General features: G+C 39.8%; 1 protein-coding gene across 15 annotated transcripts in view; it reads left to right on the top strand.

The window, feature by feature from the left end:
- CDC25C (cell division cycle 25C) overlaps nucleotides 1-19,390 on the top strand; it is a 37,042-nt gene extending 17,652 nt beyond the window's left edge. For 13 of the 15 annotated variants that reach the window (XM_038552296.1, XM_038552301.1, XM_038552300.1 and 10 more), the window contains 7 exons: nucleotides 13,165-13,317; nucleotides 14,432-14,533; nucleotides 15,595-15,657; nucleotides 17,352-17,450; nucleotides 17,995-18,128; nucleotides 18,502-18,613; nucleotides 18,815-19,390. In XM_038552296.1, coding sequence (XP_038408224.1) covers nucleotides 13,165-13,317; nucleotides 14,432-14,533; nucleotides 15,595-15,657; nucleotides 17,352-17,450; nucleotides 17,995-18,128; nucleotides 18,502-18,613; nucleotides 18,815-18,964 — 813 coding nt within the window. In that variant the 3' untranslated portion in view covers nucleotides 18,965-19,390. The remainder of the gene's footprint in view (nucleotides 1-13,164; nucleotides 13,318-14,431; nucleotides 14,534-15,594; nucleotides 15,658-17,351; nucleotides 17,451-17,994; nucleotides 18,129-18,501; nucleotides 18,614-18,814) is intronic. The other 2 variants (XM_038552304.1, XM_038552307.1) reach the window with 2 other exon arrangements.
- Nucleotides 19,391-20,368: the final 978 nt, after the last annotated feature.

The raw sequence follows: 20,368 nt of genomic DNA, 5'->3' as shown, positions 1-20,368 counted from the left end.
AAGTGATTTAAAAAAAAAGAAAAAAAAGATGGTCAAGATTCCTAACTTTCACAGAGCTTATATTTTTTCTAGTTTATTTATTTATTTATTTATTTTATTTTTTTTAATTTTTATTTATTTATGATAGTCACAGAGAGAGAGAGAGGCGCAGAGACACAGGCAGAGGGAGAAGCAGGCTCCATGCACCGGGAGCCCGATGTGGGATTCGATCCCGGGTCTCCAGGATCGCGCCCTGGGCCAGAGGCAGGCGCCAAACCGCTGCGCCACCCAGGGATCCCCTATTTTTTCTAGTTTAGAAGATAGACAACAGAAGCAAAACAATACCCACAATAATAGAATGTCATAGTGGCATGAAAAAGGACCTAGAGGGCAGCCCCGGTGGCGCAGCGGTTTAGCGCCGCCTGCAGCCCAGGGTGTGATCCTGGAGACCTGGGATGGAGTCCCACATCAGGCTCCCTGCATGGTGCCTGCTTCTCCCTCTGCCTGTGTCTCTGCCTCTCTCTCTCTCTAGCTGTGTCTCTATGAATAAATAAATAAATAAATGAAATCTTAAAAAAAAAAAAAAAGAAAGAAAAAGGACCTAGATGTTTAGTAGGGTGCTGCTTTTAACTTTAACTTGAGTAACTAGAGCAGTCCTGACATTGCAATGAATTTGAAAAAGAAGGATGGATTCAAAGGGAATCAGATGCATTCTGTTTTGGACATTTGAGTTAGAGGCGTTAGTAGGAAATATATTCTCCTTGAAAAAAACTAAAACATAATAGCTAAAGCTAACCCTGTGTGATCACCATTCCTAGCCCCTGTTGAAAGGTGACTTTGAGGATCCCTGGGTGGCGCAGCGGTTTGGCGCCTGTCTTTGGCCCAGGGCGCGATCCTGGAGACCTGGGATCGAATCCCACATCGGGCTCCCAGTGCATGGAGCCTGCTTCTCCCTCTGCCTGTGTCTCTGCCTCTCTCTCTCTGTGACTATCATAAATAAATAAAAAATTAAAAAAAGAAAAAAGAAAGGTGACTTTGAGATTATGTGGGATTATAGGGAAATGTCAAGAGCATGGGAGTCAATGGAGCATATTGGTCTAGAAAGTAACAGACCCTGGGTCCAGGCTCCCTGGGTTCCATAACTTGGCTCTCTAACAGTATGGGTAAAGTCATATGATTTCCCTATGCTTCAATTTCTTAATCTACATAAAAGAAAAGATTTTGATAACTATTTCATAGGGTTGTTGTGATGATGAAATGAGTTAATTGTACATAAAGCATTTAGAACAATACTTGCCAATCACTAATGCTGGATTATTATAATGTGATATAAGTGCTTAATTATTGTAGGATAAGGACCGAAATGTGTGGAGTTATAAAGACTGGTAGAGAAGGGATGCTCAGGCAGCCCGGGTGGCTCAGTGGTTTAGCGCTGCCTTCAGCCCAGGGCCTGATCCTGGAGACCCAGGATCGAGTCCTACATCGGGCTCCCTGCATGGAGCCTGCTTCTCCCTCTGCCTGTGTCTCTGCCTCTCTCTCTTTCTCTCTCTGTGTCTCTCATGAATAAATAAATAAAACCTTAAAAAAAAAAAAGCAAATGTCATTATAACATGTTCCTGGGACAATTTTTACCTCCCAGGTATATTCAGCAAAAGACATTACAATACTGCTAAAAATACCAGCTCAGAAGGAAGTCAAGCAAATCTCAGCTTAAATCCTGACTCTGCCAATGGCTAACTTTGTGACCTTAGTTAACAGCCTTTATCCTATGGTCTGATGTTCCTCCTCAAAGGGATCATACTAAAGAAAAAACAAAAGAGAGAGAAGAAAGAAAATAAAAGAGCATTATGCTTCTATTTCAGGACTGACATGAAAATGAAATGTGATAATGAATGTAAACAGCTTAGCACACAATGCCCAGTACAAGTAGTCAATAAACTGGACCTACTATTATTACTTGCCTCTCATTTTTTTCTTTCCCACTCTAGTCTCTCAAGATACTCCACATTCATACAGTGTTCTAAAAACTGAAAACCCTTCAGAGAGGGACTCCATAACTTCTTAAATAATCGCACCAAGCTTCTCCTGCACTCCATATCAGTTTCTCAACAAACAGGGACCAAAAAACAACAACAACAACAACAAAAACCCAAGAAAAACAAAATTTTGCAACCCTCCTCTATTACTCTACCATCAAGAATTCAAACTTGGCATGTCCTTAATTAACTAAAATCTCCCCTAGTTCTCAAAAGTTCCCAAACCAGATGCTTCTTCCTCCTCAGCAACTTTCAACCATATTACTGTTCTTATTTTACTGAGTCTACCCAGTGAGACATTTGGCTCCTTATCCAGGCTTTGATCCATCATTATCTACTTCTCTGTTACTTTCACCATCACCTATGCTAAGTCAACCCCTTTTTCATCTGCCATTAGTAACCTCCTACCATAACTTAATCATCCCGGGAGTTCCAGTCTCCAATCTTGCTTCTAGGCAATAGCACACTATGCCATGCAGTCTATTACATAAAACCTTACAAATATCATTTCATTAGCCTTTTAATAATTCCCTTCTGTGGCTTCCAGAAGTTGATTATAACTTTCTCCAAACTCTTCAAGACCATCACCTAACACTCTCGCCTGAATCATCAGATTACTGCAACTTTCACTTTGCTAAAGACATCAAGGCCATTGAGCATTCCTTCTCTTTTTTTTCAATTTTTTAAAAAGATTTTATTTATTTATTCATGAGAGACACAGAGAGAGAAAGAGAGAGAGGCAGAGACACAGGCAGAGGGAGAAGCAGGCTCCATGCAGGGAGCCCGATGTGGAACTGGATCCTGGGTCCCCAGGATCAGGCCCTGGGCTGAAGGCGGCGCTAAACCACTGAGCCACCTGGGTTGCCCCCTTTTTTTTTCTTTTTCTTTTTTAGATTTTATTTATTTATTTGAGAGAGAGAGAGAGCAAGCAGGGGGAGGGGCAGAAGGAGAGGGAGAGAGAATCCTAAGCAGACTCTGCACCAAACTTGGAGCTTGACACAGGGCTCCATCCCAGGACCCCAAGATCATGACCTAAGCTGAAATCAAGAGTTGGATGCTTAAACAACTGAGCCATCCAGGCATCCCAACATTTGCTTTTTTTTTTTTTTTTTTTTAATATTTATTTATTCATGAGAAACACAGAGAGAGAAAGAGAGAGAGACACAGGCAGAGGGAGAAGCAGGCTCCATGCAGGGAGCCCGACGTGGGACTCGATCCCAGGTCTCCAGTATCACACCCTGGGCTGAAGGCCGCACTAAACCGCTGAGCCACCGGGCTGCCCCCAACATTTGCTTTTTGCGTAAAGATGGTAAGGTTAAATACCTGAGTTTAAATTGACTGAAGTGTTAGGAAGGATGGTGAATCAATTATCTAGAACACTGCTATGCTGTAAAACTTTCTGAGATAATGGAAATCTTTATATTTATCCAATATAGTAGCCACTCTATGGCTTTTGAGCACTTAAAATGTGACTAATGCCACTAGACACTGAAGTTTTAAATTTTTTGTTTTAATTAATGCAGATAGCCATGTGTGGTTAGTGTTAGTATAGTGGGTAGTCAGATCTAGAGCCCTCTATAAAGTATGGTCCCTGGAGAAGCACCATCTGTATCAGATAGGAATTTCTCAGCAATGCAAATTTCTGGGCCCCATCCCAGACTTCCTAAATCAGAAACTGTGAGGGTGGGGCCCAGCAGTCTGTTTTAACAACCCCTCCAAGTGATTTTGACGTGCCCTGAAGTTTGAAATCCTAGGTGTATAATGCAGTATTAAATCCTGTTTTGGTTTAATGTTATTGATTTGTGAGAAGACAACAGAACCAAGGTATAATTTGAAAAAGACAAGATGAGTATTGGGAGAATTGACAGCGACCTTCCTAAAACAAACATTTTTGAGGACTCGCTGATAATGGAGGATAATATGCGGAAAAACAGCAAGTTTAAGGATAGTTAGCATGAGAAAAGTTGCTAGGCCTTCTGGGGAAAAAAAGAGCAATGGAAAGCGAACATTTAGTGGGACTCTTACGAATATATGTTAGTCTTCATATTTGTAAAATGTAGCTGAAATAGTCAAATCTCAACTAGGATTAACTAGTAATTAAATTTAATGTTGATTAAAAAGAAAATCTTTTGTTTTCAATTCTATTGTTGAAAATTTGTCTTATGTGGTTAGTCTGTTTTTAAGAAACAATCAGTACAGGGGATATGGTTGGTTCTTTCCTTCCTAAAGGTCTTTTATCATCTTAGAAACGTCATTCTGAGTTGTTTAACATAGTATAGAAGAGTAGGTTTAAAATAGACTAACTCCAGGTAGTACTCTGGAAATTTTGTTTATGTGGAAGAAAAGCATCTGGCTTTCAGGTATTTTTTTGAGGGTTTTTTTTTTTTTTTTTTTTTTTTTTTGGTGTTTAAAAAACTTAAGTCCCCTTATGTGCTCATTTTAATGCATTGTGACTCTTACAACATCATTTTCAGGTGAGGGCATACTGTATATGAATATGCATAGCAGTAAGTTTTAGAACAGAAAAGGAGTAGGGATTTTCATTATTGAGTTTATCACTTTGATGCTCAGTGGAAATAGATACCTGACAAAGCAAGGAGATTTGTATAACGTTAGTGATTTCTGATGCATTCATTTAAAAAATATTTATAAAGTGCAGGTTGTCAGGCCCTGTGTTAGGCACGGGTAGTACAATGATGAACAATACAGACTAGGTTTATGTCCTCTTGGAGTTCATATGCTTGTCAAGGAGACATCAACAAAAACAACAAACTCACATTTGTCAAGTTGATAAGTGTTCTAGTTTAGAGTTCTTGGTTGCAAATAAAACAAACTGATTTCTAGTTACCTTAAGCAGAAAAGGGATTTTCTGGAGGGTATTGAGGAATTCAGAATTACCAGGAAGGCTGGAAAACAAGGTAAGACCTGGCCAAATGCTGCTGTGGGGTCCTCATGCTTGGGATATCACCACCTGCTGGCTGAATAGTTAGTGTCACCATTGCTGGCCCCCTGCCCCAGAAGATAATCCAACCTGTTGCTGGACTCTATTGCTCTGGACCATTTGCTGCCACCCTCTATATTCTCCACTGTGATGCTACAACCATAAAAAAGACTCAGCCAACCCTATACTTTTGTATTATTCCTCAAGTTTCAAAATCCAGTCAGGAATATCTGGTTGATTATAAGAGAATGGAAAAGGGAATATCTGTCCCCCTTTGGCCTCCTTATCAGGAGTCAGGGCTGCCTTCCATCTAATTTAAGATTTTACTAAATCTCCAGTTTTAGCCAAATTGCAAATGGCTGCCATAAGAGACAAGATAATTTAATTATTGCAAATTGTCCAAGTATAATGAAGGAAACAAAATGGGGACTGAGATAAACACTAATAAAAGGGGACCTTTAAGTGGGAATAAATAGGAAAGGCCTCTTTGAGCAAGAGATATTTAGCTGAGAACAGGTTGATAAACTGTCCCCATTTGTGTGCCGTTGAGGAGGCTCCCATGACCTGGGCCTTTCAGTGCTGAAACTGGAAAATCCCAGACAGATTTAGATGGGTTGGTCACGCTAGCTGTGCACGAAACATATATGGCATGACTCGAGGCAAGAGCAATCCATGAGGAGGGAATATTGTAGGTGCAAAGGTCCCAAGGTTGAGTAGATCTTGGTGTGTACAAGGAAGCCAGTGTGAGGAAGGGAGAGAGTTGCCTGAGGTGGGACGATAGAGGTAAGCAGGGGATAGACTGTGCAGGGCCTTAGAGCAATGGTGAGTGTATGGAGTTTATTCTAAGTGCATTAGGAAGCCATTAGCGGGTATTCATCAGAGGAATGATGGGACCTGGTTTGTTTTATGAAGTCCTCTCATTGCTAGATGAAAAAGGGATTAGAGAGGATTAAGGGTTCGAAGGAGGAGAGATGTTGGAATCAGGTGAGAATAGGATGGGAAGCTATTGTGGTAGTCTCAGGGAGGGTTGGTTGTAGCCTGGACTAAGGTGGTGGCTACAGAGACAGAAATGGATGAATTTAGAAGGTATTTTGAATACAGAACAGACAAGACTTGATGGGTTGGATATAGGCAGTGAAGGAAGGATAGGATCAAGGATGACTTTAGAAATTTGAAGTGTTTTTATTTCTAAGGGAAGACAAAAGCAGTCAGAAGAAAACTACCTTTTTCTCTCACCAAATATAGCATCCTATCTGCTTTCATACCCATATAACTGCCTTCCCTCTTATTCTGAACAAAGTGTCCCTTCTCCTATCTGAACTCCCTCCCCTTCTGCACTTCCTCCTATTCATCCATCCATCCATCCATCCATCATTCATTCAGTAATGATGCAGATACAGTAGTGATAAAGTCTGGGCTTTTGTACAGCTTATATTCTGGTCAGGAGGAAACAAAGAAACAAATACAGGGATGCCTGGGTGGCTCAATGGTTAAGCGCCTGCCTTCAGCTCAGGGAGTGATCCTGGAGTCTGGGGATCAAGTCCCACATCGGGCTCCCTGCATGGAGCCTGCTTCTCTCTCTGCCTGTGTCTCTGTCTCTCTCTTCTCTCTCTCTCTCTCTGTGTGTCTCTCATGAATAAATAAGTAAAATCTTAAAAAAAAAAAAAGAAAGAAACACATTTATAATATGACAGATGGTGAAATACTACAGTAAAAAAGCAGGTTAAAGAGAATAGGGAGCACCTGGCCTGGGATGGAGTATAGTGGGAGTTGATATTTTTTATAAGTTGTGTAGATTACAGAAGACCTCTCTGAGAATGACATTTGAGCAGACTTCTGAAGCAGTGAGGGAGCCAAACAGTTATCAGAAGGGATGAGTTTTTCTAGGCAGAAAGAAGATCAAATGCAATGCTTCAGAAGTGGGGCTGTGCGTGGCATATTCATGGAACAGCAAGAAGGTCAGTGTGGCTGGAGTAAAGTGAGCAGGTACAGAGTGGTAGATGAAGGCAGAGAGCAGGTAGCAGGACAGGTCTCAAATAAATAAAATCTTAAAAAAAAAAAAAAAGGAAAGAAAGAAACCCATAACTAACATCATATTCAGTGGAGAAACTGTAGGCCATTATAAAGATTTTGCAAAAACCCTGAGTCACATGGAAGCATCTCCTCTTGCCTGCTCCTGCAGTAATCTGCTCTTTTTCTCCCTCTTGTATTATCAGTTTTCTCCTTTTTCCTAGATTAATACTTTTCAAATTTTTTTTGGTATGAGAACTCCTTTGCAATCTTAAAAATTATGGAGAACACTTTACCTTGTAACTGATCTTAGGGGAAAAGCATCTAGTTTTTCTCCACTGAATATGATGTTAGTTATGGGTTTCTTTCTTTCCTTTTTTTTTTTTTTTAATAGATTTTATTTATTTATTTGAGAGAGAGAAAAAGCAAAAGAGTATGAGTCAAGGGGAGGAGTAGAGGAGAAGGGGGTGGGAAAGAATCAAGCAGACTCCTGGCTAAGCAGGGAGCCTGACACGGGGCCGGTTTCACAACCCTCAGACCATGACTTAAGCTGAAACCGAGAGTCAGACTCTCAACTGACTGAGCCACCCAGGCACCCCTTGTTTTTATTTTTTTTTTGTCAAAGTAAGCCCCATGCCTAGCATGGAGCCCAACGCTCAAACTCATAACCCTGAGATCAAGACCTGAGCTGAGGGCACCTGGGTGACTTAGTGGTTGAGTGTCTGCCTTTGGCTTAGGTCGTGACTCCAGGGTCCTGGGATCAAGTCCCACATTGATCTCCCCACAGGGAACCTGCTTCTCCCTCTGCCTGTGTCTCTGCCTCTCTCTGTGTGTCTCTTGTGAGTAAATAAGTAAAATATTAAGAAAGAAAGAAAGAAAGAAAGAAAGAAAGAAAGAAAGAAAGAAAGAGAAAGAAGAAAGAAAGAAAGAAAGAAAGAAAGAAAGAAAGAAAGAAAGAAAGAAAGAAAGAAAGAAAGAAAAGAAAGAAAGAAAGAAAGAAAGAAAGAAAGAAAGAAAGAAAGGAAAGAAAGAAAAAAGAAAAGAAAGATTTGAGCTGAGATCAAGAATCAGCTGCCTAACCAACTGAGCTACCTAGGCACCTGTAGTGACAGGTTCCTTGAGATACCCTTTGTGAAGCTGAAGAAGTTCCCTTCTAAGTTTGCTGAGAGATTTTAGCAGGAACAGATAATAGATTTTCTGAAATGCTTTTTCTGCATCTGCTGAGATGATCATGTGAGTTTTCTTTTTTAATCTATTAATATGGTTAATTACACTGATCTTATGATGTTAAAACAACATTGCATTCCCATGATAACCTTGTTTGGTCATGATGTAGTTTCCTTTTTATATATTATTGGATTTGATTTACTGAAATTTTACTGAGAATTTTTGTATCTCTGTTCATGAGAGATACTGATTTTTAGTGTTTTGTTTTCCTTGTAATGTCTTTCTTATTGAATCAGTGTAATGTCATCATTTGGAAAGAATTCTTTTTCAATTTCTGGAATAGAATTGGCATTTTTTGTGTGTGTGTTTTGTTTTTTTAATGTTAGGCCAGATTCACCAGTAAAGCCATTGTGACCTGGGCTTTTCTTTGTGGGAAATTTTTTAATTACTAATTCAGCCTCTACTTTTTGTAGATCTAGTTGGACTCTCTGTTCCTTCTTGATTCACTTTCACTGATTTTTATCTTTTGAGGAATCTGCCCATTTAATCTGAGTTTTCTCATTCATTGATATGTGGTTGTTTATAGTATCCCTCAAGACTTTTTTTTTTTTTATTTCTGAAAAATTGCTAGTAATGTCCTCTCTTTCATTCCTAGTTTTAGTAATTTGAGTCTTCTTTTTTTTCTTGGTCAGTGTAGCTAAAAGTTTATCAATTTTTGACTTTTTCAAATAATAACTTTTGGTTCTATTGTTTTTTATTTTTCTGTTCTTCTTTTTTTTTTTTTTTTAATTTTATTTACTTATGATAGTCATACAGAGAGAGAGAGAGGCAGAGACATAGGCAGAGGGAGACCCCAGGATCATGACCTGACCTGAGCCAAAGCCAGACGCTCAACCACTGAGCCACCCAGGGGTCCCTTAGTTTCTTTTTTGATAGAAGGTTAGGTCATTGTCTTCAGGTTGTTCTTTTTTCTATTATGGGCCTTTGCAGCTGTAAGTTTTCATGTAAATACTACTTTAGCTTTATCCTTATGTAAGTTTTGGTGTGCCATGTCTTCATTTTTTTTTTTTTTTTTTTTTTTTTTTTTTATTTATTTATTATAGTCACAGACAGAGAGAGAGAGAGGCAGAGACACAGGCAGAGGGAGAAGCAGGCTCCATGCACCGGGAGCCCAACGTGGGATTCGATCCCGGGTCTCCAGGATCGCGCCCTGGGCCAAAGGCAGGTGCCCAACTGCTGAGCCACCCAGGGATCCCCTTTTTTTCTGCTATTAATTTCTGATTAATCCATTGTGGTCAGAGAGCATACTTTGTATGATTTTTATTGAAAATAGCTATTTGAGAGTCTTCTTTATAGAGGGAAAATTTGAATTTACAGATAGAAAAAATCATGTAAGGCAAAAATGAGGGGATTTAAAAGGGCCAGAACCTAACCATGACGAATCCAACATCTGTTAGAGTTTTGGCAGGTAAGGAGGCCCAAGAAAGAAGACTGAGAAGGAGCAACAGAAAGGTAGAAGCATCATGGTTCGTTTAGTTTCGGGATTGCCTGTACTAGCACTAAACTAAATTGGGAGGTGCCATTGAAGCCAATGAAGGAGGCAATAGCCAACTCAGTGGAAGCCACTATGAAGTTCAGAGAGGTCTATGTCTAAAGAGTGACTGTCAGATATGGTGACATGAAGACTGTTGAGAACCTTGACAAGAGCAGTAGTATGGTGCAAGCAGAAGCAAGCCTGTGTGTGTTGAAGATTGTGTAGGCCATGAGGAAATGATGATGCCTCCTCACTTTACAAAATAATGATTATTCATTTAGACCTTTTTATAAAATATGCAGGTAGAATCGAGCTTAGCAAGTTTCTTTTCTTCTTCTTGGCCTTTTCAATCCTTAAAACTCCCGTATATTCAAAGTGTTTATTGATTCCTTAAAGAAGAAAAGTCTCTAATGCATAGATGATGAATGCAATCTAATCCAGCTGGTCCTGGGTTCCTCCTATCTATCACTGCTTCTGAGAACTGGGAAATTCGCTAGACAAAGCTACAGTATCATCACTGTCATCATCCCTTCATGACCAAACATTTATGCTCTTTGCAGTAAGTTGCTGTTTGTTTTTATATACATGTTTTAAAAAGACACTATCAGAACAGTAGTGGCTGTTTCTATTTGTTAAAGTAGTTTTCTCCTATTATTTATTTCTGGATTCTTGCCTTTAGACTATATGAAACCCAAAAAGTTGTTTATCAGTTTAATTATCATAATAACAGCTACCAGAAACCTAAAGCATTGATGCAAGAGAATAGACTTGAGAAATAGACGCATGCATATATGGACAATTGATAATTAGCCCAAGATACAACACAATTAAACTGAGAAACAATTTCAACAAATTGTGCTGCTGCAATTGACAATCTATATGAAAAACAAAAACTTTGGGGCACCTGGGTGGCTCAGTGGTTGAGCATCTGCCTTTGGCTCAGGTCATGATCCTGGGGTCCTGGGATCAAGTCCACTATCAGGCTCTCCTCAAGGAGCCTACTTCTCCCTCTGCCTCTCTCTCTCTGTGTGTCTCTCATGAATAAATAAATGAAACCTTTATAAAAAACAAAAACAAAAAACCTCAATCCGTACCTTATATCTTGTATAGAAATTAGTGCAAAATGGTTAATAGACCTGAATATGAAATCTAAAACTATAAAATATCTGAAGAAAAAAACATAGAAAATTTCTGTGACCTTGGGTTAGGTAACAATTTCTTAGATATAATACTAAAAAATGGATATGGGGATCCCTGGGTGGCGCAGCGGTTTGGCACCTGCCTTTGGCCCAGGGCGCGATCCTGGAGTCCCGGGATCGAATTCTGCGTCGGGCTCCCCGTGCATGGAGCCTGCTTCTCTCTCTGCCTGTGTCTCTGCCTCTCTCTCTCTCTCTGTGTGACTATCATAAGTAAATAAAAAAAATTTAAAAAAATAAAATAAAAAATGGATATGTTTCCCTTACTAGCTAAATCATTAGACTCTTTAAAATGAGCCCTTAGAGGCACCTGGGTGGCTCAGTCAGTTAAGCTTCCAACTCGATTTTGGCTTAGGTTGTGATATCAGGGTAATGAGATCCAACCTGGCATCGAGCCCTTTGTTCAGCCCCACTCTCAGTGGGGTGTCTGCTTAAGATTCTCTCTCTCCATCTGCTCCTCCCCCCCAAAATAATAAAGAAATAAATCTTTTTTAAAAAATAATAAAATAAATTACAACGAGCCCTTAGCTTAGGAATTTGGTGTGTTCTAGAGAGGCTCTTTTGGTTAAAAGAAACAAAGATCGCAACTAAGGCCATCCTATTGGAAATTTTGATCTGGCTTCCTCCTGCCTTCTCAGGGTATAAATGAAATTATCTGAAGGGAAATCTGTCAAGAGGTCTGGGTAACCTGTTCCTCAATCTTTCACCATATCTCTTCTGCCACTATAACTTTGTTTCAGCCATGTAGTCATCATTGGCCTCACAGCCTTGACTGTATCTTTTGGCATCTTCCTTTTAAGCTTTGGCATCTGTTGCTGCCTAGTTATTTTGCCATTTTCTAAGTTAGACTCCCAGGAGAGGAAACCTAATTGGCCCAGATTATTACATGTTCTAGGCCACTGGATGGATGCGTCAAACTAGCACTGGCTGGTCAGTGGCTCTGAGTAGGGTTGTGGGGACATAGGGAGTTGACTGGCAGAGATCCAAGGGAAGAGGTAGATATAAAATATTGGAATGTAAAATGTGAACTGTACCTTCAGCTGGTATTAGGAACCATGGAGTTTCCCTTAGATGGGACCATGGATGTTACAAATGCTGCAATAGATAAAGTTATTATAAAATAAAATATTGATGTTTTTATTTTAGTCTCCCAGAAACCATTGACCATCAATTTGTTTTCTAGTTATGGCTCTCTTATTATCTAGCCCCCTTCTAAATCAATACACATTAGTTAGTGAGATGAATGTATAAAGTAGGAATTCTTGGTTTTCGTGTAGGCCAGAGGTAGAAGGTATCTGGGAACAAGGATAAGAATTTTGGATTAGTTGAGGGATCCCTCACTGCCTCAGTCAATAGAACACAGGACTCTTGATCTTAGGATCATGAGTTTGAGACCCACTTTGGAAATAGAGATTATTTTTTAAAAATTAAAAAAAAATCTTGATTATTTGAAAGTTATTATCAGAGGTCATTTAATATATCCCCCTGCCTCTGGTTATAACACTCAAATCATGGCTTTCAAGGAGATAGTGGTCCACCTTCTTGAACATTAGTCTGAGTTAGTAACTTCCAAGGCCAGTTCTTTATGGTATTTAATCCATTTTTTTCCTGATGGGCTTCATAATATCCTATAATGGCCATCCTGATGCCAGATTCTAATGTTCCCTTTTCCCTTGCATGATGCTTATTTTGCTATTTTTCTTTCCTATTAACAACCTGCTTTATAAGAGAGCTGAGTTATTTTTTCCTCTCTCCCTCAAAGAAACCATTACCCCAAGAAACTGACACATACTCTTGCTGCCTAGTATTTTTTCACCTAGACTGACCCTTTTGGTTTGTCATCTTCCATTTTGTTGGGGTTCTTAAATCTTGATTGTCAGAGTCTTAGGATCCCATAGAGAGACTGTGGGATTAGGTTGGTTTGTTTGGTTTTCACTTGACTGGAGGAACTGAGCTTGCATTTGCTTTCTCCTATAAGAATTGGTACATATAAGATGGTCAGGTGGTGAATTTGATTTGGCTAGAGTTAATACATCTTGGGGAGATGGAACATCACACACCCTGAGGAGAAAGATGTTAATGAGGTAGGGAAGAGTGGTTCCTTACCTAAGGTTTTGCCTATCAAAGTTGAGTGTTGCTAGAAATCGCCAGGGCAGCTTGCTAAAATGCAGATTTTAATTCAGTAGGTCTGGGGTGAGGCTCAACATCTAGGATTCTTCATTTCTAACAAGTTTGCAGGAAATGTTCATGCTGCAGGCCTGAAGAGGAGTAAGAACATATGGGGTTGATATTCCCATACAGGCATCTCTGAATAGAAGCTCCTTGTATCGCTCCCCTTCGTTGCCAGAGAATTTGAACAGGCCAAGACTGAAGCGGACTGTAAAATTCAAGGACAGCCCAAAATCACATAAAGACAAAAAGGAGTCTTGTTCTAGCCACAAAGAGCTCGGGAAGGTAAGCTCTTTTAAGATGAAAATCTGTTTGGGACACCTGGGTGGCTCAGCCATTGGGCATCTGCCTTTGGCTCAGGGTGTGGTCCCAGGCTCCCTACATGGAGCCTGCTTCTCCCTTTCCTGCGTCTCTGCCTCTCTCTGTGTGTCTCTATGAATAAGTAAATAAAAAAATTTTTTTAATCTTTAAATAAAAAAAAAAGATGAGAATCAACTTAATCCTCTACCTTGTTGTGTTCTGTGCTTTTTTGGTATGAGGATTGCTTTACGATGTCTTATCTTCTTTCTCATTAATTTATATCTCTTTGTTCTTTATGTCTTTTCTTTTCCACATCTGCACCCCTATATAAAATATTTAACATTAAATATCTCTTATATTTCTGGAAATGATGTTGGCATACTGTCTTCCCAACCTTCTTTTATGAGATTGAGAGGACACAGAGAAATGTAAATTTTTTAATGCTGTTTTACCTGTATTCTGACAGAAACAGCATCATGGAACACACTGGTTTGGTGGGAGGTAACTTCTGAAAAATTTAGCCATTATTCCCTATCCCTCCTTAAAAAAAACCCTAGATACTATATAATAAAATCAGCGTATGGCAGTGTAGAAATGCACATAAACAAAAGAAGCTCTTGTGAAATGCTTGCAATCCCATAGGCCAGAGTTAATTACTTTCAACACTTGGTAAATATATTCCTCTAGTCTCTTTGATGTAGATTTTTTTCTTTTATTAGAGTAGGGTCACAAAGCACTCATTTTCTCACTTTCTTAAGGATATCATGAACTTATTTTCTTGTCAAGCTACAGCATAACTTTTTTTGCATATGTGTATACCATATAATGTATTAAATATGATTTGTTTAACCAAGAACCTGTTATTTATTAGTAATCTTTCTCTATTATAAACTTGCTGGCATATCCATTTTTACAGCCAGATCTTTGTGCATATTTATATTTCCCTAGGAAAACAAATGGAAATATTTGATCAATGTGTGTGCATATTTTTTTTTCCAAAGGGTATGCATATTTTTAATAAATCTCCACTCCTTCTGTCTCTTGGTTTTTAAACCTCTAACATGAGAAATGGGGTTGGGGGAAATCTTGTCATTCTCAGGGCTTAGGTCTAAAGAAGACAGTTTCTCTCTGTGACATTAATATCATTCAGATGCTGGAGGAAGATTCTTACCAGGGATCTCTGATTGGTGATTTCTCCAAGGTGAGTTTGGTTACATTCATCTTATATTCCATTGAGTCATTTTGGATCTTAGTCTTTTTTTCTTTTCTTGAAGAGGATGGTAGGTATAATATGCATCCTCACCAAGTACTATTTGATAAACTGAAGATGCTATGGTGGAAGATTTAGATCCTAAGCCTCTCCAGTGAAAAAGTATTTCTATTCATTCTGGGAAAATCCAGAGCAGTGGGAAAGTATAAGGCTTTTTACGTTTTTTTTACTTTTTTCTTTTTAAAAATATCTTTTAAAATTATGTAAATAATATCTGGTCATTACAGAAAGAGTAGAAAATGAAATATACCTCAAATCTTATAAAAATATATATACTTTAAAGATTTTATTTATTTATTTATGAGAGACACAGAGAGAGACAGAGACAGAGACACAGGCAGAGGGAGAAGCAGGCTCCATGCAGGGAGCCCGACGTAGGACTCGATCCTGGGTCTCCAGGATCACGCCATGGGTTGAAGGCATCGCTAAACCGCTGAGCCACCTGGGCTGCCCTCAAATCTTATAAAAATATTATTGCTTTTAACATCTTGGTATATGTAAAATACCTCCAGACTTTTCCTATGTATTTTCACAAACACACATGCACATACCCAAATACATTTTTTTATTTTCTCACAAAAAAATGATTTTGTTATACTGTTTTGTTATACTGTTTCCCCCATCATTTAATGTATCAGGAACATCTTTTCATGTCAATGATTTTTTTTTCCCATTGGTTCTTTTGAAGGCATCTGTTTTTGTTTTTGTTTTTTATTTATTTATCTTTGGGGGTGGGTAGTGGCAGAGGGAGAGGGAAAGAGAAAGAATCTTAAGCAGGTTCCACTCCCAGCGTGGAGCCTTTCTCAGAGTTCTCTGTATGTAACGACCCTGAGATCATTACTTGAGCTGAAATCAAGAGTCGGAAGCTCAACTGACTGAGCCACCCAGGCGGCTCATGTAAAATCCCACAAATGAAGAACAATATATGGGTCTTTGATCTCAAACTGAGGTATAGAAAACTTGCTGTTATTTCAGTTTTTCGGTATTTCTAGGTATGTGTGTTGCCAACCGTGTCAGGGAGACACCAAGATCTGAAGTACATCAACCCAGAAACAGTAAGCAGATTTCTGGAGATGGTAACTGGTTACATAAGCTACCATCTGGTCTGTTCTGTCCCTAAAATCCCCACTTCCATTGTATTTCACTGTGTTCACTTACATTAGGTTCCTCATTCATCTGAAGCTGTATTGAAGAACTCCTATTTATCCCATTCTTTTGCCTTTGTTTTTAATTCAACAAATGATAAATAATTGTTACAAAGGAAAGAAAGCAAGGAAAGAAGAGAGAGAAGTAAAAAAGTCAAAATCACTCAACTTTTGGCAACCTTATATCCTGGTTTAGTCCCATTGACACCTTTTAGTGCATGGTAATTATTAATAGTATTCTCTCACTCTCAAAAGTGTCCTAGTTTGTGCAATAATTATTTGGTTGCCCTACCCATAATATCATTGCTAGAGATAACTACTAGCAATATTTTCCTTATGGCCTTCCAGAATTTATTCTGGAATATATTTGATAAAAATAGTATAGTAACATGTAAAGTCAGCTTATTAGCGAGTCATTGTAAACATTTTTTTTTTTAGATTTTTTAAAGGTTTTTTATTTATTTATTAATGAGAGACAGAGAGAGAGAGAGAGAGAGACAGGCAGAGACACAGGCAGAGGGAGAAGCAGGCTCCACGCAGGGAGCCTGACGTGGGACTCGATCCCAGGTGTCCGGGATCACACCCTGGGCCGAAGGTAGTGCTAAACCGCTGAGCCACCCGGGCTGCCCTTTTTTTTTTTTAGATTTTATTTATTTATTCATGACAGACAGAGAGAGAGAGGCAGAGACACAGGCAGAGGGAGAAGCAGGCTCCATGCAGGGAGCCCGATGTGGGACTCAATCCCTGAACTCCAGGATCATGCCCTGAGCCTAAAGCAGAACTTAACTGCTAGGCCGTCCAGGCGTCCCTGTAAACATCTTTCTACATTGTTAAAACAAAACTATATTATCATTCTAATGACTATATAATATTCTATTTTATTGACATGTATAATTTAACCAAACTGCTATTTTTGAATATTGAAGTTATTTGTAACTTTTAAAAATTATTTGATAACTTAAGCTAACTAATATTTAATAGTTAATATTTGATATTAACTATTAACTATTTGATAACCTAAAATGATGGCTGAGATGAATATTGTTGTGCCATATCTTTGCATACGTTTCTGTTTGCTAAAGATGTTGGGAAAGAAATTGCTGAGTCAAAGTTAATTACATGTGCATTTACAAAGTTAGCTCCTGGAAGGTTGAACCAAGTTACACTCCTACAAGTAGCTTAAGGATATCAACCCTTTCCTTCCATATCCTTTTCTGAAGAGCTTGCTTTCTTCCTTTACGATGGAGCATGGGGAACCCATTTCCCATTTCTTCTTGCAAAGTCAGAATTGCTACCTGCTACCTGTACCACTGCAGAAGTCCTTGGGTGTCCTGAGAGGCTGATTGCAATGCCTTGAATATGGTTTTCTCTGGTATCTTGGCAATACCAGCTATTTTGGTGCTCCAAAAGACCATTTTATATTTTATCCTCCTGACTGAGGGGTAGAGATGAACTATTGCCCCATTTCAAATATAGGGGGCTTTTGGAGACTGGGGATAGAGTGGAATCCTGGGTGACTAAAGGGAATGCAAATCAGGAACTGTGTGATTGACTCTTGTCTCCCAGAGTGATGAGGAACAGAGTATTCGATCATTTCTATACAGGTGGCTGCCTTACTGACAGGGAAGTTCCAGAGTCTGATTGAGAAGTTTTATATCATCGATTGCCGCTATCCATACGAGTACCTGGGAGGACACATCCAGGTTAGGTTACATTGAGGCCATTGGTGGGGAGGAGTTGGAGGTAGCTCTTTAATGAGAAGGGTCTATGGACAAAGATCCTATGAACTCCAGAACCAGGGAAGAGGTTCTACATTTAGAGCACATCAGAGCTACACATCCTCATTCCTGTTCTAATTCTGTATACCTTGAGCAATTTACTTTTCCTTTCCCTCCTAGACCAACCTCCCATTATTCTATTGGAGCCAGGGGCTCCTGCTTGGAAATAAAATATTAATCCAAGGACTGAGAAGCACTTTGTAGACACTCATAAACATTCCTCACAATGATTCCTACACATTGGGGGTGAGGGGGTGGTCAGTTCTACAAACATTTGAATACCTACTACATGCCAAGCTCTATGCTAGTCTTTGAGGATGGACACAGAGACTTAATTAGAGCTATACCCTGAAAGTGCTTACAGTCTAGACTTCCTGTCCCAAATATCCCAAGATGGTATCCTAGTTATTTCTAAGTGTTGAAACTATCCGCAGGCCCTTAAGAAGAAAATACTGAAATTCTTCTGCAGGGAGCCTTAAACTTATACAGTCAGAAAGAACTGTATACCTTCTTTCTGAAGAAGCCCATTGTTCCTCTGGATACCCAGAAAAGAATAATCATCGTGTTCCACTGTGAATTCTCCTCAGAGAGGGGTCCCCGAATGTAAGTGTCTAAATGGGGTAGGGCAGGGGTTAGAAATGGATCTTGAATTGGGACTTACAACCAGGGAACCTAGCCAGACCAGTTCAGACAGAGACTGGAATGAATGAATGCATTCTTTGCATTGTAGTTTAAAGGTTAGGGAGGTGGAAGAAAAGGTTTCTACAACTTAAAAGTTTGGTGCAGAAAAGGAAAAATGATTGGGAATGAGGAGGAGAAAGAATGACTACTTGAATCTTGTTTTGGAAAAACAGTGAGATCTGGAGGTCTGTTGGGTTACCCATAGTCTATTCTTCCTTCCCCTCCCCAGCGAATGGCCCATGGAATCCTGACCTTGCTTCTTTCCACCCCACCCACATCTGGGTTTTCTCTAAAGGTGCCGCTCTCTGAGAGAAGAGGACAGGGCTCTGAACCAGTATCCTACATTGTACTACCCAGAACTATATATCCTCAAAGGGGGCTACAGAGACTTCTTTCCAGAATATACGGTAAAGGATGGGACACATGGGGCAATAGGAGAGCTCAGACTTAGGGGAGCCAACTTAAGCATGCAACTTCCAGGGCTTGCAAAGCCCTCTGAGAAGAAATTACTGCTCCTTCTTAGCCACCACCAAACAGCATCTCTATTATACATAGTAGGCAGAATTCTGGATACTAGAGCATCCTTTACTTTGTCCCCTACCTTTCAGGAGCTGTGCGAACCACGGAGCTACTGCCCTATGCATCACCAAGACCATAAAGCTGAGCTGCTGAGATGTCGAAGCCAGAGCAAAGCATGGGAAGGGGAGCGGCAGCTGCAGGAGCAGATTGCCTTACTGGTGAAGGATGTGAGCCCATGATAATGGGTCAGTGGTTGGCTGCTTAGGAGTCACCAAAAGACGCTGTAGAAACCCTGAGCAGAAAGAGTCCATGTTGTATGTGGCTAAACCCAAGATTGTCTGCAAACCAACAAGTTGCCAAGCTAATGAAATTCCAGGCCTGAGGGTTGGTTTTAGCAGAGCTGCTGGCTGGTGACGGAGTCTGAGAGTAGCCTTGAATTATATGGAGATTTGTGTTGCTTCAGGAAGTAGTTACATTCTCTTCCTAATTAGACTTCTCTTCTAGCAGGCCAGCCAGCTCTTTTCCTGGGCTTTTGCCTGTATAAGAGAGTTGCCCATCTTCTTTCTTGCCTTCTTTGTTTCCTTCTCTCCCTTTTTCTTAAATGGGAAAATAAAAAAAAATTAAAAAAATAAAAAAAAATAAATGGGAAAATAAACACTGCAAAAGGAGAGATTTGATTGTGTGGGCCCACTCCGCTCCTAGAAGATCTTTACAAGGAAGAGATCACCAAGTTAGACTCCTTCAAGCAAAGGCATAACCATCTCGATTTATAGCTGGAACCAAGATGCTTTTCTCTAGACCAATGGTTCTCAAAGTTTGGGCCCTGGACCCTGGGCATCATCTAAACTTCTTTCAAATGTAAATTTTCAGGCCTCACGGCAGATCTACTAAATCAAAACCTCTGAGGGCTCAGAATTCTGGGTTTTAAAATTTTTCAAGTGATTCTGATGTATGCTGAGGCTTGAGAACCACTGCCGTGGAATTAAGGAAAACTTTTTTTTTTAAGTGAGGGTAGGGGGTAGGGTGGGGAGAGGGGTGCAAGAGGGGCAGAGGAAGAGAGAGAGAATCCCCCTGCCCAGTGCAGAGCTGGAGGCAGGACTCATTCCACCAATTAAACCACCCAGGTGCCCCTTAAGGAAAACCGTTTCAATTGCATTCTTTAGCAATATCCCAGCTTTCCTTTCTATGGTATGAATTACCTGAAAGTGTGCCTCACACTCAGCAGCCTGATAACTAGGCTCAGAAAACCAAGGTGATTGGCATCTCTAAGGCAGGTTATAGATCTGAGTTGGGCTTGAAAAGATTCCTTATCTCCAGCCTCAATGGAATTTTGACTTTTTCCATTTCCCAACTCTTTCCTTGACTTCATTTCACATTTCACAGAGATAAGCTTAAGACTTGGGATAGCTGGAAATAGAGATCTGTGCTGTCTGAAGATAGAAATAAAAGGATACAAAAGTAGCAGGCAAGGGCACTTAAGGAAGACCTTTTACTTTTAATTTTTAAAATATTTTATTTATTTACTTGAGAGAGAACACAAGTAGGCAGAGAGAGAGGGAGAGGGAGAAGCAAGATCCTCGCTGAGGAGGGAACCTGACTCAGGGTTCAATCCCAAAACCTTGGGATCATGACCTGAGCCAAAG

This window comes from Canis lupus, chromosome 11 (assembly GCF_011100685.1).
Source record: "Canis lupus familiaris isolate Mischka breed German Shepherd chromosome 11, alternate assembly UU_Cfam_GSD_1.0, whole genome shotgun sequence".
NCBI classification, from domain to species: domain Eukaryota; kingdom Metazoa; phylum Chordata; class Mammalia; order Carnivora; family Canidae; genus Canis; species Canis lupus.
This window is presented reverse-complemented; position numbering and strand designations above follow the sequence as displayed.